Source organism: Camelus bactrianus, chromosome 34, assembly GCF_048773025.1.
Source record: "Camelus bactrianus isolate YW-2024 breed Bactrian camel chromosome 34, ASM4877302v1, whole genome shotgun sequence".
Classification (NCBI taxonomy): Eukaryota; Metazoa; Chordata; class Mammalia; order Artiodactyla; family Camelidae; genus Camelus; species Camelus bactrianus.
The window spans coordinates 46,474-62,670 of NC_133572.1; the positions used below are offsets into that span (position 1 = coordinate 46,474).

A 16,197-nucleotide genomic window follows, 5' to 3' on the forward strand; every position below is an offset into this window, starting at 1 on the left:
GCGCAGGGGGACTTACTATGGGCCTGACCCGGGTGTCTTAGCAGCAGTTCAGTAAGAGCAGCCTTTGATTTTCCTCACATTCTCCCGGAGCAGCCAAGTTTTAGCTTGTCCTCCTCTTTGTGATAAACAGGCTTTGTTTCTCCCCGCCCATCATTCTGTGAGGCAGCAGTGGGACCAAGGGCTGGAGATCTGAGGGGCCTTGGTGGTCCCTGCTGCCCAGCTCCACCCTTGTGTCTGCAACACAGTTTCCTCATCTACAAAATGAGTAGGAGCTCTGTTTTCAGGTGTTGAGAAGGTAGAGATAAGGTATGTGTGTGCATAAAGCATAGTAGATATTCTACTTAAAACCTTCCAAATTCCGAACAGAAGTGCCTCTGTTTCCCTTAGAAAAAAACCTCAGCTCCTCACTGCGATCTGTGAGGCTGGACCACACGCTCCCTCCACTGCCCCCCAGGCATACGGGCCTCCTCTCCACACACGAAGCCTGTCCCACAGCTGCCAGCGCCCTCCAATGCAGGGCACCCCGTGCAGGCTCCGCGCTGCTCCCCGGTGCCCCCAGGCCTCATCCGACCCCCAGGCCCTCCCGTCACTGCACTGAGGCGGTCTCATTTACATGTGTATGTACAGCGGCAGGAAGTGGGCTCTTGCTTCCCTCCCTCCCTAGGATCTTCCCGAAGCCCAGGTCTGTCCTCCCACTTTCCGGCCCAGCCAGTAGGCTCTGTGTGCGGGGTGGGTCCCAGCCTCACTGAGAACTTTAAGTCCCTCTCAGGCCCCACACACATGACTCAGCTTCACCCCAACCCAGAGACAGCGACCCTTGTCGCTTCTGCTGACACAGCAGCTTTCCCCCGAGGAGGCAGAGCACGGCATCCGTTTTCACCACGTCACCCTGGGGTGGGAGTGTGGTCTCTTGCCCTGGGGAGAGTTAAATGTGCTGGGGGCAATGTGAATAATGAGACACAGCCAAGAGGAACGTCTGTATTTAAAATTCCTCCCCTTCGTTCTCTTCCTCAAACGAATCAGTCCCCACTTCCTCATAATCCTTCTCCAGGGCAGCCAGGTCCTCCCTGGCCTCGGAGAACTCTCCTTCTTCCATTCCCTCTCCGACGTACCAGTGCACAAATGCCCGCTTGGCATACATGAGGTCGAACTTGTGGTCCAGGCGGGCCCAGGCCTCGGCAATGGCCGTGGTGTTGCTCAGCATGCACACGGCCCGCTGCACCTTGGCCAGGTCCCCTCCAGGCACCACCGTGGGGGGCTGGTAGTTGATGCCCACCTGAGGAACAGAGAAGCAGGGTGCGGGGAAGTCAGCAGATAACTCAAGACAGGGGCACCTGGGTTGCGAGGCAGGTGTGGGGATGGGCAGCAGGGCTGGATGTGGAACCGGGAAGTGGCGAGCAGGTGGGTGGAGAGAGGTGCGTGAGGAAGAGAAAGTAAAAGCCGGTGGTCTGGGTCAGGAGACTTGAAGGGAAGGGAAGGGCTAGTGGGAGACTCAAGGTGACAAGCAAGAGCAGCGCACAGGGGTCCTGCAGGGGAGTGAGCCGTGCAAGGCAGATTCAATTTACTATAAAGTACACTCTTTTCAGTGGCATCTCAATTTCCTTTTAGTCATGCTGTCAATAAATTTAGGGCGTTTCTCTGCCAAGGGTGAAGGGCTGTTTAAAAGATCACGGAGATGTTCTCAAGCAATAAAGAAAAAAGAGGCAAAAGGTTCCGGGGATGGTGTTAGTGTCTACTAAGCCCTTTGTCTCTTGGAAGAAAAGCAAGGACTCCAATCAAAGAAGGTCAGTTAGAACTCTTGCTGGACGAGACAACTCCCCAAGTTCCAGTAGCGCGGAGGGTCCTCCAAGCTAACCAGCCCAATCTGATGGTGGGTCTACTATCCTTGAAATCTCCCTTCTCCTCACACACATTTCCCAAACCAGCTCCTTCTAGGAACTGCAGGATCCTGGAAGGAGCCTAAGGTAACAGACCGTGATAACATTTGTGAGACACTGAGAACGACAGAGCCGGCCCAAAGATGGCTCCCCTGCCCAGGCCACCAGGTCTCAACTGCCAATCTCTTAAGTCCATAGCTTGCAAGTGCATGTCCTCTCTAGAGGTGGAGGAGCAGGTATGGCAGCAGGGTGGGGAGCCCATTCCATGAACTCACAGTGGTCCATCACTGATTCCTCTTAGACAAAACTGGTGGTGGAGGTGATGCTGGAACAGGGGCAGAGGGCCAGAATGAACATAAACTTGGCTGCAGCACATATCTCGCTAGGTCAGCCAACTATGCTGTCCTTTGAGCAGCAGTACCCCCGACCCATGTCAGATGGGGACACACACCCGGGGGAGGATGCTGGGGGGCAGCTCAACAGCACCCGCCCCCAGCACGGGCTTGTCTGAGAAGCACTGAAGGGTCTAGCACGGCCCGACCATCCTGGTCTCACCCCAGAGCCTCAGTGTGAAATAAAGGAGTAGAACACAGGCACCTCTCTCTGCTGATTTCTCCACCACCCTCACGTCTCATTCCTTCTATTTTTTCCCTGTTCATTTCCTACTAGCTTGTTTTATTGTTTGCTTCCATTTGAAAGAGAAAGAAAACAGTCTGGGGGAAGATCTTGGCTGTTTTCACAAGAGCAAGCAGAAGTGCCATGTGGAAATGCACAGTCTGCGAGGAAGGGTCCTATATGGGGGGTGACAGCTCAGTGGTAGGGTGTATGCCTGGCCTGCACAAGGTCCTGGGTTCAGTCCCCAGGACCTCCATCCAAATAAATAAACAAACTTAATTACCTCCCCCCACCAAAAAAATAATGATGATAATATATAGGAAGAAGGGTCCTGTACACAGCTGGGAGCTGCGTGCAGGGAGAACACCCCCTCCGTCAGCAGATCGTCTCCGTCGAAGCCTCACAGGCAAACAGGTCAGCCGAGAGGTCGGCGTGGTGCCTCGTTTTTCTAGGTCCACCGGGGAAAACTGAGACATGCTCATGTCTGTGTCCCCAGCAACTGGCACAACCACCTCTGGTGTTTGGTGAACCACTGAATTATTAAAGGATCACCTGAGGGACTAACTGACATGAATGGTGGCAGTGGCCTTGACGGGAGGGACTCTGATGATAGATGGTGGAGACACAGGACCAAGTGGTCCAGCCAACACATGTGCAAAGAGCAGCCCAGCCAGGGTGACTCAGGGGTGTTCCCACATCCAGCAGTCCCTGGTCCTGGGAGCCAGGGTCCTCTCTGGCTGGTCCAAGCCCCATCACTGACCTGTCACTGACCTGCAGCAAGCTCACCCCTGGTTAATGGAAAATGTCAGGGCTTCACAGTCACGTAATAGCCATAAAATTTCTTATCCTTACTCTAAATTGACTGATTACAAGGTGAATATTTAATTTTTCAGAATAAACTGTGGAGAGGAGCACATCTTCTGTTAGAGGAGGGAACTCTGGCAACTTGAATAGTTGGGTTCCCTCCATTCTCTGATCTGTTGTCAGATCATAGCTACCTCTCCCCACCCACCCTGTGCATCCCATTCACACACAAGTTCTTTCCAGCCCAGGTCATTACTCCCTGTAAGAGAAAAGCCCTTTTCTGCCTGACCTTTGAGATGCTTGCAGACCTTAGGATAGGAGCGGTGGGCACCCTTCTCCCTGTTGAAGTAGTGCCCCTCCCCTTCTTCCAATAACCCTCTCAAAGTATCTCCTTACCAAAAATAAGTGAATGAATGAACGATTGAAGTTAGCATTACATTCGGCTTAAGCCCCTCTTCCCTCCTCATCCCGTAAAGCCTGAAGCTCCCACAGAATCATGTATCAGCCCAAGACCCCGAGTTTGCACCTCTCTCTCCCCATCCTTGGTGCCCCTCTGCTTCTTTAGGTGTCTGTCTCCTCGGAACACCAGCTCTCACCTTGAAGCCTGTGGGACACCAGTCTACAAACTGGATGGTCCTCTTGGTCTTGATGGCAGCAATGGCGACGTTCACATCCTTGGGCACCACGTCCCCCCGGTAGAGCATGCAGCAGGCCATGTACTTGCCGTGGCGGGGGTCACACTTCACCATCTGGCTGTTGGGCTCGAAGCAGGAGCTGGTGATCTCAGCCACGGAAAGCTGCTCGTGGTAGGCCTTCTCAGCAGAGATGATGGGCGCGTAGGTGACCAGGGGGAAGTGGATGCGGGGGTAGGGCACCAGGTTGGTCTGGAACTCAGTGAGGTCCACGTTGAGGGCCCCGTCGAAGCGCAGGGAGGCCGTGATGGAGGACACGATCTGGCTGATGAGGCGGTTGAGGTTGGTGTAGGTGGGCCGCTCGATGTCCAGGTTGCGCCGGCAGATGTCATAAATGGCCTCGTTGTCCACCATGAAGGCGCAGTCCGAGTGCTCCAGTGTGGTGTGCGTGGTCAGGATGGAGTTGTAGGGCTCAACCACGGCCGTGGAGACCTGGGGGGCTGGGTAGATAGCAAACTCCAGCTTGGACTTCTTGCCGTAGTCCAGGGAGAGGCGCTCCATGAGCAGAGATGTGAAGCCAGAGCCGGTGCCACCCCCGAAGCTGTGGAAGATGAGAAAACCCTGCAAGCCAGAGCAGGCATCTGTCTGGGAGAGGACACGAGACAAGTTTCTGAGACACTGCCCCGTGGGCAATGGCAGGCAACCCCTCTGTCCGCCCCACTCCATCCCTCAACATTTTCAAGTGGGTGAAATCAAAACAGCCTTGAAGTAGGGAAACACTGCAAAGGAATTGCAGCAATCCTGGGAGAGATGGCTAAAACACGGGGCAGCAAACACGCACACACCTCTAGATCCATGAAGGTTCCCATCCAGTGGCCTGGTTGGACCAGGCATGAGGGTCCAGAACTACAGTGGACAATGCATCTGCCCTGTGGCAACCCCAACTCCTTGCCCCACTTCCCTGGCCCTCGTCATGTGATTGTGTGGGAGCTGCAGACCCACACATCCCAGCCCAACCTGGGAAGGTGACGCAGGGTACCAATTTCAGAAAGATAAACGGGGTCAGAGAACCTGAGACCTGACGTCAACTCTGCTGGGTTTCCCAGTTGTAAAAATGTGAGCAAGTTACTGAGCTCTCCAGGCTTGTGTTTCCTCTTGGTTAAAGTGAGGACAATTAAAAAAAAATGCACCCCAAAGTATACTATGATAATTAAATGAGATGGCCCAGTGTGCTGAGCAAGGATCTGCCAGTCAGTGAGTGCTCAACGGTAGCTCTCACCAGAGCTGGAGAATCCATAAATCACACAACTTCCCCATTGAGTGTGCTCTGTGATTGCTCAGTCCAGGGGCTCTGAACTTTGGTGGACCACAGACAGCTTTGAGACCGATGACCCCTCAGAGCCCTGCTCTAAACAGAAAGGTGAACACATATGAACATTCATCGTCCTTAGCTCCCAAGAACCCCTGACCACGTCCAACCTTTTCTGTTGCACAGAAACAGGGCTTAAGTAGACAAGTGACTCACCCTACAACTCAGCTTTCTAGTCAACCCTACAATCCAGTTCAGATCCCGACTCTTGTCACTTTCCTGGCCCTCAATTTCTTCAGTACAGTAAAGTACAAGGAAGAGTCCTCTTTTGCATCATTACTAAGGGGACTAAGTGAAGGAACATACGTGCTGAAATGGATAAACAGTCGTCTTCTTCTCTTCCAAGTTAAGTGCTTTGTTAGTGTGTGCTTCCAACAAGCAAAGAGCTTCACCTTCCTCACACCTGGAATTTCCCCCAGATGCTACCCTAGAGCATCAGTAAGTGTCAACAGGGCATCAGTCTGGAGGGTAGTCCATGATGTCCGGGTAGAGGAAGGGGAACCACCCCTGCGAATGCTTCTTACAGAACATAAGCAGAAATTCCCAAATATTAGGAGCCTGTCCTGCAGCCGGGGGTCAGGTGCCCACCCAGCCTGTTCAGAGGGGTGAGTCCAAGCATGTCCACTTTAGTTGCCTCACCAGCTCCCGGCCCCTGTAAACACATACCAGCTTCCGTATGCGGTCCAACACCAGGTCAATGCTCTCCTTGCCCACGGTGTAGTGGCCCCGGGCATAGTTGTTAGCTGCATCCTCTTTTCCTGTGATCAGCTGCTCTGGATGGAAGAGCTGGCGGTAGGTTCCCGCCCGAACCTCATCTACCGAGAGGGGGAACCATCACGTCTTGCTACCTAGTTCCCAGAGGAGAAGCCTCCCTCCCCAGTAGAATGCCGTATGACACCATTCTGGGTCTCCACCTCCCCGAGCCATTAAACTCCACTGAGGGGAAACCAGACAGCCCCATTATACATCTGCGAGGCTAAGAGAATTCCAGGATAACACAGGCACTAAGAGAGCCAGAAGCCCGGGACTCAAGCAGGCAATGCTGGCTGGACTTTAAAAAGCTGGACAAACACCAAGGTTGATTGCCTCTTCCAACCTGACCCTCAAGGTTTCCCTCTTGTTTTTCATTAATGCTGCAAAATTTACCCCAAATTTTAACCCAATTTCACTTGTATCAAAATGTTCTAGGGACACAGAGAAAGATTCAGAATGATGTGCCTGGGCCCTAGGCTCCCCCAGGAATTGTCCCAACCCTGACCTCTGCCTCAAGGTGGCAATAGCATATGTCAGGCATTAGAAATACTTCAGAACGACTTTGAAGCAAAGCTATGTTCCAGGTTCCAGAAAAGCCGGAGCCCAGGAGAGGCTGTCGGGGGTGCCCTGCTCACCTCCAAGGTCCACACAGAGCAGACATGTGGCAGACCAAGTCCCACTACATCCCCTCTCCTCTGCAGGGTTCCCCCAGGGAAATCACCTACATGTGCAGAGGCCTGGGAAGGTCACCTGCACTTTCTGTATTTGTATGAAGTATATGAGGGGTGGAGGGCCGGGAGTCTATTGCCCCAGAAATCATTGTTCCTGCACCACAGGCAGTGCCCAGACATCTCTGTGGCACTGGTCCGCCCTTGCTTGGATGAGCAGGCTTTGAAGCTGAGGAAATCCTGATGAAGAAGGAGGACTGGCCCAGGGGGACACTCAGGGTGCTGGGGGTTACAGGGAGAACAAGAATCCTGCCCTGACACAAGTCAGAATTCCTGCTTCCTGTGGTCCAGGTGAGGTTCATTCTGAACTATAGCCACCTCCAGCTGTAAGAGAACATCTCGTGTGTGAGCTACTGCAAGGTCATACCAGGCCTGCGAGGACGGACTGCAGTTGTAGAATCGGAAACATATACTTTGGGAAACTGACTGTTGGGGGACTTTTTATAATTTCTGAAATTATTTGTATTTTTGACCCTTAGTATTTAGTGCACAATCTTGGCCATCTCGGTCTGTCTCAGCAGCCTTTAAGTCGAGAGCGTTAGGTTGGAGCTTTAAGGGGGAGCAGAGTGGGAACAGTGGGAACTCCAGGAGTCACCCCCTCCCACGGGCTGAGCCCCACCCCTCTCCACGGGCTGAGCCCCAGCTGCCACGGGCCAAGGCCTCTGCGGTCTGGAGCCGCGTCTTTGCAGGGGCCCCAGCCATACTCACCCACCACAGTGGGCTCCAGGTCGACCATGACAGCCCGGGGCACGTGCTTCCCATTGCCAGTCTCACTGAAGAAGGTGGTGAAGGAGTCATCATCATGGACCTTGCTGGCCTGTGCGCCGAAGGTGCCATCGGCCTGGATGCCATGCTCCAAGCAGAAGAGCTCCCAGCAGGCATTGCCGATCTGAACCCCAGCTTGGCCCACGTGGACGGATATGCACTCCCGCTGTGGGGGGACAGCAGTCCAGTTGGAGAACCCCAGACTGGCCACACCGCTGCCCCAGACCCCCCAGACCCTCACCTCTGAGGATTTGTGCCTACCTGGCACTTGACGGACAGGACACCCATCCCTCCAGCTGTGCCCTCCCACAACAAATCAAGACTGGTTCCAAAGAAGAACCACAGCTTTGTGGTCTGCCCTAAAGATTGCTTTCCAGGGTTAATCCTTTGTATCCAGAAAGGGAGGGGGCAGCTGCACAGATAAAACAGGGGCTGATTCCAAACCATGAGACTCCTGCACCGATGAAGCAGGTCAAAGGAAGAACCAATGAGAACAGCAGAAACTTCCCCCAAATCCACTGCCAGGCACGGCACAGCGCTCCCATTCCCGCAGCCACCTGAGCCTCCTAGACACTCCACATCATGGAGCAGAGGAGCTCGCACAGGAGGGCTGTGCTTTGGGTGTCATGGGTGTCATTAGTGTTCTGGTCACAAACTAGGAATAAGGATCATACCTCAGCAAGGCAGGGGTGGGAGGGGACTGTGTAGGCTCTTCCCAAACCCCGAATGACTGCAAAATTCCTTTGTAGCCACCGTAACCTGCTCCCTTGCCCACAGCAGGCCAAGTGCTAAATAAAGTTGACCTTTACAGTGTTTTTACCTCCGTGCTGCTCCGGTGTGAAGCCACAATTACCTGACTGGTCCAAGTAAAGAAGCTGAGGATGGGGAGGGGTGTGTGTGATTGTGAGTATGAGTGTGTGTGAGAATGTCAGTGTGAGCGTGTGTCATGGTTTGGCTGGGACCATGGCCTCGCCGCTCCACCGCGCACCGCTGGGGGAAGCAGTGGCCCCACTAGGAGGCTCTGTGCCTGGGATGGAGCCCAGCAGGAAAGCATGTGCCTGGTGTGTGGCTTCTATTCTTATCCGTGACCCGACCTGGCATTTTCCAGCTCCAGGAACCCAAGCCAGGGGCAGGGCCTCCAAAGACCGAGGCCGGGGCCTCCAGAAGCCGTGGCCAGCATGGGGTCCGGGGCTCCTGGAACCCTGGAAACTCTCTGGGCAAGGATGCCAGACAACTGCCCAGGGCAGCACCTCAAAGGGTTGAGGGTGTCAGGACCTGCTGCCCCTAACTCAGCACCTCTCCACACCTGTCTCTGAGCCCTGCCCTCTGAGTGTCACGGCAGCCTCGCTGGGTATACGGCCAGCTGTGTGTCAATGAGAATGAGCCTGGTGGCCGGGAAAGGGCTTCGCTCACACAGTCACCTGCACCCCAGGTTCAGATCTTGCCTCTCAGTTTACCTACGGTGCTGCGTGACCTGGGCTGAGCTACGCAGCCTCCCTTCTCGTGAAGATTAGTTACCGTGACCACTTTGTTGAGGCTGTCTCTCTGTCTTTATGTATTTTCATTACTGTAGCTTTATTCCCCACCTGAACAGGCACACTTGGAAGTTAGAGACCTCAGGCTGCTATTCCTCTCACAGTGAAAGGACTTCATCTTAGGACTCGATTCAGGCCTAAGAAGGCAGGGTCCCCCGCCCAGGAGCCACCCCACAATCAGACCACATTTTCACATGCAGCCGTGGCTTCCTCCGAGGGTTGTGAGCTGAGGGGACGCTGGAGACGCCTGAAAGGAGAGGGGCTACGTGTTGTCTTCTGGGTGACTCATCCCCTTGGCCCCAACCCTCAGCCCCAGAGCCTCACCCCCCACCCCACCCCAACCATCCTCCAGGCCTGTCTGTGGGGCCGCTGACACGCTGGGCCTTCCTGTGAGGATGCAGGGCTATTCTGGGAAGATCAGAGGTCTGCATCTTCCTGAAAACCACCGGCCTAGTGCTATCAAAGTTTTCATAGCCCTTTGACCTCGCGTGACTCAGTATGCCCGTCTCCACCAATGAAACCAGTGTCTCTGACACACACACACCCTTAGGAAGAGCTGCTTTCCCTGTTAAACTGATTCATAAGAGTAACTGGAGGTGTAAGATAGACTCTGCGGCAACTGACAGGCTCATAAGTGCTTCCAGGGGTAGCAACCTGTCAGGAGAAAAGGTGGGCCTCTCAGCACCGTCCTCCTAATAGGACCCAGGGCCCCTGGGGAAACGGAGGATTCTAGGTCTGGGGCTGAGAACACAGACGCCGGCACAGACAGGACAATGTCAGAGGGTCCCAGAAAGCAACCGGAAGAGGCTTCCACGGCCGAAGAAGGAACAACCTGAGGGTTGAGAAGAAGCATGGCAATACTGATGGAAGAGGATGCACGTGTGAAACTCCACAAGCCCTCCTCTGGCCAGTGGGCCTTGGCCATGACGGCTTCCTGCCTGGAGGCTCGACACAGAATGCATGGCACACACTGGGGCTGATGGCCTTGGGGCCGCCCTCCGCCCAGAAAGGTCATCCACCTGCCGTGACCAGGGTGCTGTGTGAGCTCTGGCCTTCAGGACACTAGAGCTGGGCTGGTCCCATGGTCCCCAGACATGATTCCCACCCCACTGTTATATAGACAAAAAGGCTGAGGCTCAGAAAGGTAGAGGGACAGACTCGAAATTTCACAGAAACGCAGGGAAAGAGCCTGGACCGAAATCCAGGTCTTCTGCCCTCGGCCTGAGCCCTCTCCTGTCACCACCCAGCTGCTACCTCACTGGCACTCGAACTCCAGGCCCCTGGTGGGGCACACCTACACCCGGGAAGCCTGACGGTAGAAAGCAAGGAAGCTCGCAGGGCAAGACTCCAAACAGCAGAAAGCGCAGAGAGAAAGAACACAGCTCACAGTGGGGCCTGGGAAAGTGGGCCTCCTCCCTGGAAGAACCAGCGCTCCATTCCACCAGGCGGGTGTGCACTGGGGTGGGGCGGGGCTGGGCGCGCTGGCCCAGCAGAGGACGTCATGCCTGGGGTTTGCGCCACACTCGTATCTCAGATTCCCTCTCCAGCTAGGGGGCCAGAGCTATTCCTCTCAGTTCTATTTTGAAGCTGGGCTTGTAGGGCTCAGGCCAGCTTTCTGCTCCTGGGACCCTGTAGGGTAAAGGCGGTCCCCCAGGTGCCGTGGAGCCTCTCAGCCCAGGAGTCCAGGGGATGGAGATGAAGGAGACAGAGAGACTTAGTATAGGGGCTCCTTTCCTCAAGCAAAGTGTGACACCCCCAGTCAGACTAGTGCCCGCAGCAACAAAGGTGGCCCGCTCTGTTGTTCCACAATTGTTTATCCTACTCCGGGCAAGAAGGCACTGAGAGGTCCTGGGCCAACACCTTTCACCCTCCAGGTCTCTCACTAAATGCCCACACAGCAGCATGGGGCCCCACAGCGTGCGCCCTGTCCCCTTCCTCCCATCACTGCTTTATGCACAAGTCCCAGCTGCTCGTCCAGTCTTCTGACTCTCCCGCTGGAGAGAGAGAGTTCTGGGAAAGCAAGGAGCCCCGGCATCTAGCATAGGCTTGAATGCAGCAGGTGCTCCGTAAGTACAAGGGTGATGGAACAGAACCCTGCCAGGCGGGGGCTTACAGTCTATCTGATGAGGGGGATAGTGGCCCAGGCCTCAGAGGCAGTGGGAGCTCAAAAGAGAAAAAACAACTTCTGGCTTGCTCCCCTGAAGGAAGAATATTTGCAGAGGTCTTGGAGAAGCTAGCCATGCCAACAGGCTGTAGGGGCATCTTAGTTGGATTTGGCAGCAGTGCAAACAAGAGGCGGGAAATTTAAGGCAGGTCTCACAACGTGCTGAATTTGAAATGCAGGCTCACAAGGTACAGAGCAGACGAGGCTTCTGGCCACCCCCAGCCACCCTCCACGCTCCACAGAACAGTCCTTTCATAACTCCACTGCAAGAGACTTTTCCTTATGTCGATCTTAGGTGATTTCTGTTTTAGGAGTGATCGTTTCCTGTTTATTTGGTGTCAGAGGATCAGATAAGCTAATTGTGATCCTCTGCAGAAGGAGGCTTTGCAGTGGTAAACATCGTTTTAAAGTATCACAAAACAGTAAAACTGGCATAGTATCTAGGAAGGAGGCTGACACAGGCCAGCAGTGCACCTCAGTGAGAACCTGGGACCCGTCCGCAGATGCCGACCACCTGCATGTCAAACACCACATATTATTATACCCAGTTACTTCGAGTTTTCAGGCTGGGATAATACATCCCCTACACTGTAGGATCCAGGTAAGATGACAGGTAAAAAGCAGAGCCAGGGTTCCAGAGGAATAATTAAAGTAAGAATGTGATTAATGGAAGATTGAACTATCTCTGCTCAAAATCCTTCAATTAGAGCATAGTTGGGCTCACTTGGACGAAGAACAGATAGCAAGCTAGAAACAGCAGGAACAGAGTTGACCTGAATTAACACTAGTGAGTGAGAGGGCTCAGACCGCAGGCCCTGTAGGGACAGCACAGACATCCTGTGGGGAGGGCAGGGGCTGGTCAGCAGATTCCCAGCACGAGACCCTTAGAGTCAAAAGGCCCTTGTGCTTTAGCTGAACTGGGGCCAAGTGCAGGAGTGGGGGGTGGGGGGTGTCCCCTGTTTCCCGTTCTCTTCCACAGCTCATTATCTGGGAGAAATTCTAACGGGAAGACATGGACAGGGAAAGTCAACCGCACAGGCTGCAGAGAGTAGGGTCAGTCCCGTAGTGCCTAAGGGAAAGTGGCAGTGGGTCCACTCTGCCCCCAAGGGCGCCACATCCTCCCACCCACCCCTGCGCTGGCCCTGTACTCACCAGCTCTTTCCTCCCCAAGAATTAAACTTTTCATCCTCCTCTCAAGGTCACTGGAGAGCCCCTCAAGAAGGACACTCGGCAACAGCATTACCCCTCTGCTCTGCTCTGCTCTCCCCACCTGAGCCTGGACGCTTCCTACAGAAACTCACTGCCTAGGGAAGGGGACCCTCCGCTGCTCAGAGCACGTGCCCAACGACCTCTGATCCCTGGAGAGGGTGGTGCAGCGACCCCCTCTGAGGTGCTCTGAGGTCAGACAGGAGCCAGGGCTCTGCAGCGCTCAGCCAGGCCTGCCTACCACAGACAAAGAGGCAGTGTCCATCTCGCTGGAGAATACTCTCCCCTCTAACTGCCCATTTTTGTAGGAAGACAGGCTCTTGGTTGCCATCTGCTGCCAATCCCCACCAGAACTCACTGGTGCCCCAGCCCAGAAGGAATGCAGTCAGGGAGGCTGGGCTTCAGATCCCCTCTCCTCCCCAGGAAACACAGACACTTGCTCTGAGGCCTGGGGTCACTGACACGGGCTTGGCTAGGTATTTTCAGAAACTTGCCTATTGGATGTACACCGAAGTTTGCTCAGAGGATTAAGAGCCTGGGCTCCCCTCGGAGAGTCACTATGGCTCTCAGGTCAGAACTAAAATACGCAAGAGATGGCACTTTGAAAATCATAGAGCACTAGCTATGTGCTGGATATTATAAATATTAAACATGAAATCTTGAGTACGCTGCCTAGGATTTGCTTCAAAATAGCAGGAGAGGGAAAGGGGAATAAATGAAGCAAGACTCTTCGTAAGTAGGTAATTGTTAGATTCTGATGAGGGACATACAGGGGTTCATTGTGCCATTCTCCTGTGTATAAGTTTGGCGATCTCTGTAATAAAAAGGTTAAAATAGTAAAGCTAGGTGGAGCCTTGGAAATTTAAACCAGAGCCCCTCTTCATTTTGTAGATGAGAAAAACCACTCCAGAGAGGTTAAGTGACTTTGTTGAAGTCACACAGCTAGCTGCAGAGCCAGGAGCCAGGGCTTCAGGCAGGAGTGGATTCCTCTGGCCACTGTCCCCAGTACCCCAAGGAGCCTGCTCTGGGAAGGGACGGTGCTGGACAGACTCCAGCTAGACTCAGCAGAGCTGGGGCCAGAGCCAGGGGCCCTGGGCACTTTCCAGAGTGAGCAGAGACCAGGAGGAGAGAGGTTCTCACCTGGCTTGCTGGTCACTGACACCAGAGCAAGAGCGTCCAGAGAGCCTGACCTTGGCTTGTTAAAGTGCCCACTAGGCCCCCTTCCCCCACCCAACCTTTCCACACCCCCTTTCCTGAGGTCCAGACACCAGGGCTCTGGATGAGGAGATCTGTGGGTTTCCAGGTGTTCAGGGAAGTGGACTGGAGGCAAATTTTACCCACCCCAGGGGGCAGGGGGTGAAGAGAGGGATTCCAGAGGGTGGGACTGTGGAGTCTGGAGAGGTCTTCTCCAGCAAGTAATATCCGTGTCTGCAAAGGAGACAGAGGCAGGAGGGGGAAGGGGGAGCCCCTACATCAGAGCAGGAAACAAAACGAGAGATCGGAAGCCCCAACCCCACCCCCATCCCCACCCCACCCCGCCTTTTGGAGGGAGACTTTGGTGGGCCAAAGTCCTCTGGCTTTGACCGCTGGGAAAACGGGTCAGTCGAGTGGGGCCAGGGGCCTGAGAAGCCAAGCGCTCTCGAGCTGTAATTGCTCAAACCCAACCAGACGGCCGGCGGGGGGCGCGGGGGGGGGGGGGGGGACGGGGAGAATGAGGCCCCGGGTGTGGGGGCTGTGACGCTCTAAGTCATATTTGGTTGTGTTTGGGAACCTGACTGCGCCCACTCCCCAGGGCCCCCCCGCCCAGCCGATCCATCGGGAATTCCTGGGGGTCCCCTTTCCCCCTCGACTCTGGTGCCTGAGTTGCCACACGGTGATTCCTCAAAACCTCACCTCTTCTGCGCGGGCTTCCCACGTCCCCCTTGCCGTCCCCTCCCCTGGGTCCCTGTGTGGGGCGACTCGCCCCCTTCTCCGCTTTTTCTCTCCGATAAAGGACGCTGGTACCGGGTGTCCTCTGCCCAGGGTAGGAACCCCTGGTCCCTGACTGACAGCCCCACGAGACTTCGAGCTCTGCAGATCCAAAGCGATCTGTAAGCCCCCCGCCCCCCGCGGAGACGCGGCTCTGGGCTGGGCGCCCTCGGCCCCGCGCCCCCGACCCCCTCCCCGCCGAGGAAGGCTCACCATCGCTGCCGCTCTCCTAGCCCGCTCGCTCCCGGCTGGGCCTGCCCACCCCAACTGCTCCAGATACGGCCGCCTCCGCTGTCGTGACACCGCGCGGGAGGGGGCCGGGGACAGACATGCGGGGCCAGCAGCCGGCCGGCAGCATCACAGTGCGCGGGGGCGGGCGGGACGGCGGACCGGGCAGGTCACAATTACTGCTCCCCGCCCACCAGCGGCTCAGGGGCTCAGGTCCTGTCCTGGGCGCCGCAAGCGCGGGCATCCCGGGTTTCTGCGCTCCTAGGATCAGCCTTTGTAATTCCAGCTGCTTTTCATTTTAGAATGTAAAAATGCTGCTAGAATAAATGTTCATCGCTCCCCAAACTTCTTCCTGCTGCCAAACACTAGCTGACCTGCAGGGAAGGCCTGGCCCAAGCAGGGAAGGCACCTGGTTGGGGTTCAGTTCCCTGCAGCCACCCCAGTCCAGGAGAGTGCGTGGGGCGGTGGGGACGCAGGGTTCACGGTGGGAGGAAGGGGGTCTAAGCTTTGTGCTTGAGCAAATTGCTGAGCCCCTGCGCTGAAGCCCGTTCCCACCTCCATCAAGTCCTCCCTGGCTGCTGGGGAATTAAAGGAGGTACCCCTTAGTGAACAGAGCTGGAGCTCAGCACTTCCTCTGCTCCTGTTTCCTCTGCAGCGTTATCTCCCTCCACCACCGTTTTCACATCTTTCTCCTGATCGGTTTATCATCACTCCCTCCTCCTAATTTACCCAGAAAGTGCAGAAGGACATCAGGGTCCTGGCTGCCTCTCTGCTCAGTGACAGAACCTCCTCTTGGTGGCCACAAATGGTGTGGAAGGGCCAGGGTCTGCCCTACTTCCCCGGGTTGGAGCAGGTGGGACAATGGGGCTGGCCTCGTTAACAGCCCCTCTCCTCTGCTTCAGATTTTGCCATTTTATTTTATTAAACTTCTCCCCATTTCCCTTCCCCTCCCCAGTTTGGTGGTGGGCAGGTTCTTTATTGTTCCCTTGGTCTCACTGCAAACTTCCCCACCACAGGCCAGTCCGTGCTGAGTAACCCAGCTTCTGTCTTCGCTCCCCAGGCCCTGACCACCAAGGGCCACGTCACTGCAGGCAAACCCAAGGCTTCTCCACAAGGAACTACCACGCGGAGCTTCTCCAGCCAGGCGTGGCGCCTCTCCAAGTGTCCAGGCACAGATACAGACTTACCTTCCCTTCCATCCCTGACAGGTGCCTATCTCTGGCCAGTAGAGTGAGAACACTTTTTCCTTTATTTTATTATTTAGCAATCTGTTCTGCTGAGCACCATTTCTATATTCTCCTATTTACACTGTTTCTAGAGGATGAGACACATATCTTAATCATCTTTCCATCTGAGAGCATCCCAAACACAATGCACTGATATATACAGTACTTAGTAAACTACAAGTTGGATTTTGTCTTATACTAGAAGATCCTAAAAATTGAGACTCATGATTAAGCTAAGTGCCAAGCACATGGTAAATCCCCAATAAAGGATGACAGCTAGTATTAACCATTTATTTATTTACCTTCCAAAACTCCCATAGCTTATTT

The 16,197-nt window shown here is 54.8% G+C and overlaps 1 protein-coding gene across 1 annotated transcript; it reads right to left on the reverse strand.

Moving 5' to 3' along the window:
• Window positions 1-964: 964 nt before the first annotated feature.
• On the reverse strand, window positions 965-14,789 carry TUBA8 (tubulin alpha 8). The gene is made up of 5 exons (XM_074357722.1): window positions 14,630-14,789; window positions 7,487-7,709; window positions 5,964-6,112; window positions 3,893-4,573; window positions 965-1,276 (listed from the first exon to the last, which is right to left on the reverse strand). Exons 1-5 carry the CDS (start codon window positions 14,630-14,632, stop codon window positions 983-985), a joined length of 1,350 nt encoding a protein of 449 aa, XP_074213823.1. The 5' UTR covers window positions 14,633-14,789; the 3' UTR covers window positions 965-982.
• Window positions 14,790-16,197: the final 1,408 nt, after the last annotated feature.